Source organism: Carcharodon carcharias, chromosome 6, assembly GCF_017639515.1.
Source record: "Carcharodon carcharias isolate sCarCar2 chromosome 6, sCarCar2.pri, whole genome shotgun sequence".
Taxonomy (NCBI): Eukaryota; Metazoa; Chordata; class Chondrichthyes; order Lamniformes; family Lamnidae; genus Carcharodon; species Carcharodon carcharias.
The window spans coordinates 39,452,283-39,464,929 of NC_054472.1; the positions used below are offsets into that span (position 1 = coordinate 39,452,283).

The 12,647-nt window shown below is 41.9% G+C and overlaps 1 protein-coding gene across 2 annotated transcripts in view; it reads right to left on the reverse strand.

Moving 5' to 3' along the window:
* Positions 1-12,647, reverse strand: part of zfpm2a (zinc finger protein, FOG family member 2a) — a 1,033,040-nt gene that overhangs the window by 731,828 nt on the left and 288,565 nt on the right. For both annotated transcript variants that reach the window (XM_041189567.1, XM_041189566.1), the window contains exon 2: positions 3,356-3,514. In XM_041189567.1, coding sequence (XP_041045501.1) covers positions 3,356-3,514 — 159 coding nt within the window. The remainder of the gene's footprint in view (positions 1-3,355; positions 3,515-12,647) is intronic.

Sequence of the window (12,647 nt, forward strand, 5' to 3'; positions counted from 1 at the left end):
GCCCCAGGTCCCTCCACTCCTGCGCGCCCTTTAAAATGTACTCTTTATATTGCTTCTCCTCATTCTTCCTCTTAAATGAACAACTTGACTATTCTAAAACTGTGGCTTTAACTGTGCAATCATCAGTGAAGATCCTCACCTCTGACTTTATGTTGGAGAGAAGGTCATTGATGAGGCAGTTGAAGATGGGTGGGCCTAGGACAGTACACTGTGGAGCTCCTGCAGTGATGTCCTGGGGCCGAGATGATTGGCCTCCAACAGCCACAACCATCCTCTTTTGTGTTAGGTATCCCAAACTGAGTATTAGCAAGTCAGTTTTTTGCTGCTTAAGTGCTCCTTGATAGTACTGTCAACAACACCTTCCATCATTTTGCTCGTGATTGAGAGTAGGCGGATTGACTGGTAATTGGCACGATTGGAGTTATCCTGTTTTTGTGTGGACCTAAAATTTCTGGCAAATTTCTACATTGTAAGGTAGATGCCAGTGTTGTAGCTGTTCTGGAACAGCTTGGCTAGGGTCAAGGCTACTTCTGGAGCATGTGTTTAATAATGTAGCTGAGATGTTGTCAGTGTCCATCGCCTTTGATTTATCCAGTGTCTTTAGCTGTTTCTTGATATCATGTGGAAGAATTCAAATTCACCACAGACTTACTTCTGTGATGGTAGGAACCTCAGGAAGAAGCTAAGATGGATCATCCACTCAACACCTCTGGCAGAAGATCATTGTAAATGCTTTAGCCTTGTCTTTTGAACTGACGTGCTGGGATGGGGATGTTTATGGGGCCTCCTTCTCCACCAGTTAGTTGTTTAATTCTCCACCATCACTTGTGACTGGATGTGATAGGGATGCAGAACTTTGATCTGATCTGTTGGTTGTTGGATCACTTGGCTCTATTGCATGCTGCTTTCGCTGTTCAGCTTGCATTCAGTCCTTTGTTTAGCTTTAGCAAGTTAGCACCGCATTTTTAGGTATGCTGTTGGTTCTCCTGGAATGCTCTCCTACATTCCTCATTGAACCAGGATTGGTCCCCTGGCTTGATAGTAGGAATTTGCTAGGCCATGAATTTGGATTGTGGATGAATATAATTCTGCTGCTGCTGATGGCCCACAGCATCTCATGGGTTGTTGGATCTATTTGAAATCTATCTCATTTAGCACAGTGGTGGTGCCACACTTGAAGGAGGGTGTCCTCAATTTGAAGACAGGCCTTTGTCTCCACAGGGAGTGTGTGATGGTCATTCCTACCAATAGCATCATGGATAGATGCATCTGCGACAAGTGCATTGTGAGGTGCATTGCTGGTTGGTGAGAATGATGTGAAGTAGATTTTTCCCTCTTGTTGGTTCTCTCATCATCTGCCGCAGACCCAGCTCAATCAGTAGTCACGCTACTGAGCCACTCTTGGTGATGAATATTGAAGTGCCCCACACAGACAATGTTCTGTGCCCTTGCCACCCTCAGTCTTTCTTCTAATTGATGTTCAACATGGAGGAGCACTGATTCATCAGCTGAGGGGCTGGGTGGCAGGTGGCAATCAGCAGGAAGTTTCCTTGCCTGTGTCTAACCTGATGCCATGAGACTTCATAAACCCTTTACATGAAAAAATGTTTCCTAACCTCCTCTTTATATTCAGTTTATCCTCTACAATGTGGAATGGTGGTACTGTTGATGAAATGGGCATTAAAGGCATTGAGAAACTGGTGATATAGTTTGAATCAGGAGAGTCTACAACTATGATAATATGCCTGCATATGTGTGCTGCATATCACAATACATTTAACACAATTTGACAAGTCTAATATACTTATAGCACTGAGTTTTCAGAAACAGATCAGCTGAAACTATTTGATCAAATGAGAGGAAATTTGATCACATCTTTAAACTAAAGTCTTAGGACTCTTAGAGAAAAGAACAAAACAATGGTGGCCTGAGGGAGTGATAATGTCTCGCCAAAGGCGCCTGTTGTAAAACAAATCACTGAGCTGCTAAATCGGCTGTATCAATGCTCTATCAGTGTCTGTGTTCCAAACAAATCAGAAGACAAGAAGGCAAAGATTCGGGTCAATAAGCTTAGGCGATTTACACATACAACTCCTCGAGCAAGGTAGAAACAAAGTCATATCGGCTTTTTTCAGCTTTGTGCACCAAGCTTCTGTCAGTCCAAAGAGAACTCCAAATGTCAATATAATATGCTCTGTAGCTAAGATAATTTAAAGGAGCTCAAATTCATAATCCTCACAAAAAAGGTACCACTGGCTTTGGAGATTTTGATATTAAACGACACAAAGGCAGAGTGATCAAGGCACAGGCATTGAGTATTGATGCTTCTAGAGGGATTCACACATTGGCATGGGATCTATCATTACAGCTGCTTAAGAAAGACAGAATATTGACTGAAAAGGTTTGAAGGGCAGACAAAACCTGGTGCCTGATTAGAAAATGTATGACATGAGACATCGAAAGCTATCAGATGAAGCACTTATAGCAAGGAATTAAGGCAAACTAGAAAAAGTGTCATGAAGAAAAGCTTCATTACACTAACAAATGTAAAAAAAATCCTTCACTGTTATCAGGTGATTTTTATTAGTCATGCCAAGGAAATGAAGAGAGTAAATTAGATTCCAGCAACTATTAAGAGTCATAACCTTTTCAGTGTCACTACTGAAAAGAAATAACTCTTCAGGTATGTGAACCCAGGAGACACTTGTCTTACACTTTACTGAATTAGTCAGGAGATCATGCAACATTGTCACAGATGATCACTAAGTGCAAAGCGAAGCTTCGACCCAAAGACAGGCATGCTTGACAATGCCATACATAAGAATTAACACTTATGGATCAAGAGTCTATGTTCCAGCTGTGTCAGATGCATACACAAACTGATGGCATGACCAAACCTTTCCACAAATATTTTACTAGAGTTAGTTCTTATCAGTCCTCCTTTATTATTAATTACACATCTGTGCAGAAATATTTATCTCATTATTATACCCCCACATAAGGCAGGAGGAGGGTGGGGGAGTTGCAGTTAAGACATGCAAAGTGCGAAACACAATCCTAACTCACTGCACACACATCTATTGCTTTTTATACCCGCTGGTTAACGGGACTTCTGAGTGTCCTGTCAGAGAGATGCAGGACGATTAACTGACATAAACTGACACAATTGGACTCCTAAAAAGTATTTGGGAGCCAGATTTGAAACTTTCTGCTGCTGTGCGGATTTTTCAAGGATCCAGGGATGGCATGTAATGCAAATACGCTTCAATAACAGAAAGTTCTACAACAATGCAATAACATCCAATGGACCAGAAGTAACATACATATTATAGTAAAATCTATTCACTCCAGTTACCTTTACCGCAGTAATATTCTGCTTCTTCACAACTGAGATGTTCTGAACCATAGTCTGCTGAGAAGTTTTCCTCAAGTGTGTAGTCTCCTCTGCTAATTGTATCATTTTCTTCAGACAGACATTCTTCCTCATCATCCTCAAATGTGCCTTCGAGTGGTCCTGTTAATACAGAATGAGGTGTCTGAGTTATACAATTTGCACAGGTCACAGCTTCAACGACATTCTTGTCACAGTCTTCCATTTTTTTATTTGCAAAGAACTCAATAATATAAGTTCACAACATTCAGCACATCCAATGACATTACAAAGCAGACTTCAGCACTTCGCCAGGTAACATATGTAAGGCAGTCCTCAAGACCATGAATAAAGCATGTGTTCATTATGCCACTATTAAGACAATCTTCAGAATTGTACTTCTTGCATCATATCAAGATCTGAAACTTACTGGTTAGGGTGAAGATTGTTCCTTGGAATCTTTTATTTGTTCAGTTGCATGATCAAGCTACCATGGACACTACTTTCACAACACAATGTACAAGCAAAGAAGTGCAGCTTACTATTAAAAGCAGAGAGGTTACATGTGATAGCCTGAAAAGGAAGAGAGACGCAATGAAAAAAAATCTTTAATGATGGTATTGGATTTTAAATTAATGTTATGATCCCAGCTGATGTTACTACTGGACAAGCCAAATCCCAGGGTAGAACCCGGCTTGATAGATCCTAGCTTTTATTTTTTCGTTTAGATACGTGGAGAGTGTCTACTGGGCAGAGTCACAGGAGTCAGCTGATGAACTTTTAACAAAAGAATAAAACATTTATTAAACAAGAAAGGATTAAATATATTACAATACTCCTTCACCCACAACTATACATTTACAGATATATACAGATTCGTAAGGATAACACAAGTTACAAAAGCTTTCTTATACTCTAATGTTCACAGTAAGTACACAGTGCATGTAAACCAATAGGTGACTTGCGGTTAGACACACCACCCCCTGAAACCAAGTGACAGATGCCACCCCAAATAGATGCTATGAATATCTCTTCAACACCCCCCAGACACTTGTTACAACATGAGCCAACCGGTCTCACTGAACTCCGTCTTTCACACAGGGGTTTCTAATCTCTACTTTTGCAGAACTTGCTCTGAAATCTTCTCCCAAACAACACTTTCTCTCAGACATCTTCCACAGGGGTCCACCTCCAGGGTTTTGAACTCTCCTTCCAATCGGCACGAGCATTCAAGTTTTCTTCCACCCACTCTCTCTCACTGACTCAGCCGTGTCAACAGAACACCACTGCGTCACAAGCCCATAGTAAAGAGTTACGGACCTTCGGCTGTCCCCTTGGATCTTCTGGTTTCTTGCTTTAAGTCTGCTTCCTGCAGCTTTCTTCTCTTTAAGCTTGGAGTCTTCCTCTCTGCTCCACACTCTTAACTTCACTAAACAGGATCTTTTCCAGGTTCTTGTCCTTATCCTTTGACTAGACTGTCCTCTTGGGACCTTGCCTGTTCCATTCATGTGTGTGTGTGTGTGAGGAGTGGTGGTGGTTCAGGGTGGGGGGGGGGCTCCCTCTCTGGATCCCTGTTGCTAGATAACAGCCCAGTTTTTCTACTTTGTTTTAACTTCCCTAAACTACTACCCCCCTTGATAACAGAGCTCTCCACTTCCAGGATCATAAAACTCATTAGAATGCAGGCATATAAACAAAGCCTTGAGACCTGCCATCTCCACTCTGAAATGAAACTAGATCCCAGGTTTCACCTTTTTAACCCACAAATAGAAATACAAATTAAACTTAAACTTAAAGATACACCTTATTCCTAACACACCCAAATACACATATAACTTACTTTTCTAACATTACTCATCTATGAGTTAAAGTGAGTTAAAATATTTCGGTCCTGAACTTGCTTTTCATTAGTTTGCCCTCATGTTCCCTTGTCATATAGTTACAGCTTATTGCTTCATACACTAAGCCAATGACACCTGGAATGCCTCGGCCACATTCATTGGATGGATGGCAACCGTGTACCCAAAGAGCCTCCATACAGTGATCTGGCCATTAGGTCACAACCTTCTGTATACTGCCACTGCAAGGGCACCTGCAAGTGAGATATGAAGATTGTGGACATCAACACAGACAACTGGAAGACGGCCGCCAATGACCTGGACATCTGGAAGCTGACTGTTCAGAGGGACATTGAAAGAGGTAAAGAGAAACGGGAAACTCAGCTGGTTGAGAGGAGGACTCAGAGAAAAAAAGAGGCCCGAGGATGCTGCACCTTTTCAGCATACTGTCTTCATCTGGAACAAGTGTGGCAAAGCCACAACAAGTGTTGTTTAATACAGGGACGATCACCAAGGCGCAAACCATCATTTCATGAGACAGAAGGCTGCCATGACTCTAGTCAGTATCGAATGCATTGCTGTGAGGCTAAAGAAGCTGAGTTTTTCAAATGTGTCCTGATTACTCAGATGTTTAATTTTGGAGTTCAGCCCGTGGCTCTCCTTTGAACCATTTCCACAACTTGGATGTTTACTATATGCTCAATAGCCAGAGCTGAATGTGGTATACAAAGTCTATATCACCAAATGATAGTAACGTGGTTCTTATCACAAAATCACATCTCAGCTTGGCCCATAACTCCTTTGGCACTCTCCTTTGAGTATCTCACTTTGTTCCACTATGATCTCACTGGATGGCAGAAGGGCTCAAGGAGCTAAATAGCCTATTCCTATTCCTAAATGTTCCCTCTCACCTCTTCTTTAAAATACTTCTACTCTATCACCCGCCCAAGTACCATACCAAGTTTCACACCAAGATATTTTCACCATTCCTCCGTCAGCATCTGCACCAAGCAACTTTCTATCCTTAGTAATTTCAACCATCATCTCATCTCACTTGACCTTCCCAGCTCTGAGTTCATATTCCTGTTCTCTTCCATTTTCCTCTCCCTTCAAATAAATACACCTACCCAAATTCACAACTACACAACCTTGTCATCCCATGTGGCTTCTCTACACCCATCATGCTATTAAGATTTATCCTGATCACTTCCTTGTATCCCTCGTCATTCACATATCCCATCTTGTTCCCAACCCCACTTCCTTCTATGTCTATCTCTGAAAAAACTCTCTCCAAGTTAGTTAAAACAGCACTTTCAACTTCTTAACTGTCTAACCTCTAGCCTTTCATTCATCATGGCATTTGAGCAGCTACAAATCTGCTCAATACTCCATCTTTGATGCTTTTATCCACAGGAAAGGGATTATTGCTATTATAGTATTAGGGATGGGCAATAACTGCTGGCCTAGCCAGCGACGCCTACACTCATGAATGAATGAAAAAAACCCTTATCTCTCTAACCCTCGTGGTTCTCTTGATACAGGCCCCATCACTGCTTTAAGTCCAAGGGACACAGATTTGAACGTTGCTGGAAAATAACTGGAGTAGTCATTCATTGCCACATCTGGCTGGAGTACATAAAGCTTTATTGGATCCTGCTCTCCTTTGTCAAAACTGCTCAGTATTCCAGAGCCATTCTCAAATACAAAAGTAAACCCTAACTTCATTTCTCCCTTTTTCAACCCTATCCTCTGCCCCGCTTCAAATTCACTTCCAAAACTGAAAAGCTCATGGGCTTCTTTGTCAACTATACCTTTGCCATTTCTTACTCTTCCCCTGGCCCACCAAACCAACTGTTCCTCCATCCCCCGAAGTTTTTCTCTGCCTCACCCCTGAAAAAGCATCTTATTCTTTCTCTTCTACATCCCTTACATCCTATACAAGCTCCTCTTGTTCATTAAGGCACTACTTCCTCAACCCAATTCCCACCAAATTGCTGATCACTGATCTTCCCTTCCTGTCCCTCATGTAAACTGCTGTTGTAAACGGTCCCCCTCTTATCAAGAACTGATCCGCTCTCCTTCAAATCTGCCATCATCACCCTCTCCTAGTCAATAATTGCATGGTCTCTATAGGTCACAGCATCTGAAAACAGAACATCACATTCGTATGGCCTGCTGATAACACCCAGTTTTACCTCACTACCACCTCCCTCAACCTCTCCACTGCCTCCAATTAATCACATTGCTTATCTGACATCCAATATTGGATGACCAGAAATTTCCTCCAATCAATTGCTAGGAAAACCAAAGCCATCACCTGTGATTTCTGTCCCAAACTTTGTTCACTAGCCACCGACTCCGTTTCTCTATTTGGCCAATCTCTGAACAAGATCATTCGCAAACTTGGCATCCTATTTGACCTGGAAAAAGCTTCTGACCCCATACTCCCTCCAACACAAGTCAACCTACTTCCACCTCTGTAACATTGCCCATCTCCACCCCTTCCTCAGCTTATCTGATGCTAAAATCCTCATTCATGCTTTTGTTACTTCTGTTCCAATAACTTTACTATTCCAATAACTTCCTGGCCAGCCTCCCACCTTGCACCCTCATAATCTTGAGATCATCCAAACCTCTGTTGCCCCTTTCCTAAATCACACCAAGTCTGGCACCCATCGCCTTGTGATCACTGGCCTGCTTTGGCTGACAACACCTTGATTTTAAAATCCTCGTCCTTGTTCTTAAACCCCTCCACTGCCTTACCTCTGTAACTTCCTCCAGTCCTACAATCCTCTGAGACCTCTGTACTCCTCCAAATAAGGCTATCGGCGCATCCCCAATTTTCAACCATTGGCAGCTATATCTTCTGCTAACTATTCCTTAAACTCTAGAATTCACACCCTAATCACAATATTACATAGGATATACAACACAGAAAGAGGACATTTGGCCCAATCAGTCCAAGTCAGTTTATACTCCACTCAAGCCTCCTCTCATCTTTTCTCATCCAAATCTACCATTGTAACTATTTATTTGGCTTGTCATGTCACTGTTTTCTCCAAATGACCAGTAATTCAATTGTAATCATGTATTCCAACTATAACTTGATTAGGTCAGGTCTGGGAAATTCCCCCTCTTAGCCAGGGTCCCATTGTTCAAGTGATTAGGTTTGATGATTTGTCTCCACCCAGTTGAGTATCTGGGTGTTGTGTTAATGGAATAGGAAGTATGGTTCATTCACATTCCTCTTGAGATTATTACCTTTGATGGGCTTTTGCAGTCATGCCCTTTCCATCTCAATGAGTTGTAATGTGGAATGCAAAGTAAGGAAAGTTAGATAGCCAGCTTGACTGAGTTCAAGTCACTTTCATCTTTTTTTTAAAAAATCTGTTTTCTAAAAAAATCAGTTCAGCTACTGAATTGAAAATCATTAGTTGGCATAAAGCACATCATCAAGACATTGCTGATCTTTTCAAAAAGCTTTCCCACTACCTGCTGTTGATTGGTTTATCTTTACACCCTTTTTTGAACAGGGGTGCAACATTTGCAATTCTCCAGTTCTTTGGTACAAACCCCATGTCTAAGAAGGACTTGCAACATCTTCTTCCTTGGTAAAGACAGATACAAAGTAACTCATTTAGTACCTCTGCCTCCATGCATGGATTCCCTTTTTGGTCCCTTTTCAGCTCCTTCCCTCCTCTTACCACCCTTTTACTGTTTATATGCCTATAGAAGACTTTTAGGTTCAGCTTTATGTTAGCTGCCAATTTCTTCTCAAATTCTCTCAGTACCTCTCTTCTTTCCTTTTTCACTGCCCTCTGAACTGCCCCTCTGAACTTTCAGCCTGATTTTCACTTGTATTATCAACCTGACATCTGTCATAAACCCTCTTTTGTTGCTTCATCTCACTACCTCCTTCATCATCCCTAACTTTCCCCCTGGTTGAAATGTATCTTGATTGTACTCAAACCATCTGTTATTTAAAGGCAGCCCATTGCTCTGTTACAGTTTTGCCTGTCAATCTTTTGTTCTAATTTACCCAGAACAGGTCATTTCTCAACCTGAGGAAATTGGCCCTCCCTCAATTAAATATTCTACTCTAGATTGCTCCTTTTCTTTTTCAATAGCTCAATTAGACCTTATGATACTACGATCGCTGTTTTCTACATGTTCCCCTACTGACACTTCACCCACTTGGCCCACCTCATTCCCAGAAGCAGATATAGCAATGCCTCCTTCCTCGTTGGGTCAGAACGTAATGATCAAGAAAATTTTCCTGACTTCAGAAACTTTTCTCCTTCTCTGCCCAGTACACCATTATTGTCTTCTCCGCTGATGCTGCCAGACCTGCTGAGTTTTTCCAGGTAATTCTGTTTTTGTTTTGGATTTCCAGCATCCGCAATTTTTTGTTTTTAACACTATTATTGTCCCAAGTCAGTATTAGGATAATTAAAATTCGCCACGATCACTATTCTATACTTCTTACATCTCTGCAATTTCCCTGCAAATTTGCTCTCCATATCTTTCCCACTCGCTGATGGCCCATAGAATGCACATGTCCTCCCAATATCTGCATAGAATCTATCATCATTTTCTCCAGTTGAAGATTTCCTCTTGACCCTATGTAATTCCTTGTACGCTGCAACAGATCAACTGCCCCCTACACTGCACCTTTCTATCATCTGTTAATGTGATCAATTTTCATTGCATTCTGAATTCAGGTTAGAAACTGAAGATCAGATTAGAAACAGCTGAAGCCCCAGCACTGCTAACATAGATGAAATTAATGCAGTTCCAATTCCTGCACAGTTCAATTGACCTTCTGATCTATATGGCTTAGCAATACAGCAGATGGCACTGTTACCTATCGGGGGCAGACATGTTTTTACACTGAATCAGAAGTGAGAAAATACAATAATAAACCAAGAAAGCCATAATCTAAACATAGAAAAGCAACAGAATCAAAATTGCCTTCTTTGGTACTAAATCAATGGCACTAGCTCCAAAGAAATGAAAAATGCATGATCATGATCACTTAAAAAAATATGGTAGAAAACTGATTTTAACCACAATAGCCTAAAGCACCCCAATAAATGTTTCCAGCCTGTACAAAATATGATTCACAATGCTTGCAAAATGATAGCAAACCTAATCAAAACACTCCCAAGGGAAAAGTCTTGGTCAAAAATACCAGTAGCATGGAAATGTGAACAACCATCTCCCAGTATAGTAAAAGTCATTGGAAGGAATTGTGAATAATGCCAACTTTAATGAGCTTGCTAACACGATTCTGTGAAATCACGAATACACACAGACAAAGGTTCTTATAGCTGTTATTGCCCTGGATCTTATTCTACATTTGTCTGGTGCCTCCAAGAGTCTTTCTCTATTTTTAGTGCATGTATTTTATAACAGAAGTTGTTTAATGTTATTCTTATTTCCACAGATGTGTCATTTTCATTTAGCTCCACTGCAGTCATCTCTGGCCACCTTCCCGCCTCCACCCTGATTAAGTCTGTGGCAGGAAGGCCTGTGGATGGCCATCCTGCCCTGCCACTAATTAAAGTCCTTAAGTGGCAATTATTGCCCAAATAAAGACATTTTCCCATTGCCACCGGTATTAACCCAGTGGCAGGCAGGCCTGTTGCCAAACAGGGAGCACAACATGCAAACTTGTGCAGGTTGCTTGTGCTCTCCTGGAGAGGATCCCTTGTTCAAAGGCATTCAGTACCTCATCGTGGCACCCAACAGCAGGAAGAGAAGGCCTACTGACCTTGCTGATGACCCCACTACATCCTCCACCCTGTAACCACCACCCCACAAGAACCTTCCCACCATTGCTTACCTCCGGCCTGGGTCGCTCCACAATCCTCCGGTGGATGTACTTCCCACAGCAACCACCACCTGCCCAGTGGCGCTGCAGAGCAGAAGAGCTGCCAGGCTCTGATTGGCCAACAGCTGTTGGCCAGCAGCTGTCAGTAGGCAGGATATTCCCTTCCCCTCCTTGCCACCGGATGGATGTGGAGCATCCTCCAGGGACCTAGTTCTCCCAAATCTCACCAGTCAGTTTGAAATAACTTAAAATAGCATTGAATAAGAAAATTTCAGCGGTTACATCTTTTCATAGACATTGATATGGCAATATTGCTGTTTTCACCACAATTATAAAATATGTTTGCAGTATTGTAAAGAATAATAGTTGTAACACAGATATTGTACATGGATCTACTTTTACTAGTTCTTTACAATTATTATTGGAATCATTTATTTATTACATCAGGCTTATTATATCTGCGCAAAAGACAAGGCTGAAACATTTGTAGCCACCTTCAGCCAGATGATCAATTTCAGCCTACTCCTCACGTCCCCAACATCACAAATACCAGTCTGGAGGCAATGGAAACAGCAAAGGCTAGGGGGCTCTGATAACATCCCAGTAGCAGTATTGAAATCTTGTGCTCTAGAACTAGCTGGCTCCTTATTCAAGCTGTTCCAGTACAGCAACAACATTGGCATCTACCTGACAATGTGAAAAATTGCCCAGGTATGTCCTGTCTACAAAAAGCAGAACAAATCCAATCCAGCCAATTACCACCCATCAGTCTACTCTCAATCATCAGCAAAATGATGAAACGACTCGTCAAAAGTGTTATCAAGCAGCACTTGCACAGGAATAACCTGCTCACCGAAGTTCAGTTTATGTTCCACCAGGACCGCTTGACCCTTGACCTCTTTACAGTCAAACATGGACAAAAGAGGTAAGGTGAGAGTGACTGCCCTTAACATCAAGGCAACATTTGAAGGCAGTAGTGTGGCACTCAAGGAGCCTGAGCAAAATTGAAGTCAATGGGAATCGGGGGAAAACTCTCCAGTAGTTAGAGTCATAACTAGCAAAAAGGAAAATAGTTGTGATTATTAGAGGTCAAACATCTCAGTCCCAGGACATCACTGCAGGAGGTCCTCAGAATAGTGTCTTGGGCCCATCCATCTTTGACCACTTCACCAATAACCTTCCTTCCATCATAAGGGCAGAAATGGGGATGTACGTTGATGATTGCACTGTGTTCAGTATCATTCAAGATACCTCAGATACTGAAGCAGTCTGTAACCATATGCAGCAAGGCTTGGAAAACATTCAGGCTTGGGCTGGTAAGTGACAATTAATATTTGTGCCACATAAAGTGCCGGGCAATGAATATCCCAACAAGAAAGATCTAGCCATCCCCCCTTGACATTACCATCGCTGAATCCTGACCATCAACATCCTGGAGGTTACCAATGACCAGAAACTTAACTGGACTAGCCAGATAACTGTGGTTGAACAGCAGGTCAGATGTTGGGAATTCTACAGCAAGTAACTTAACTTCTGATTCCCCAGGGCTTGTCCACCATCCAGGAGTGTGATGGAATACTCTCCATATGCCTGGATGAGTGCAGCT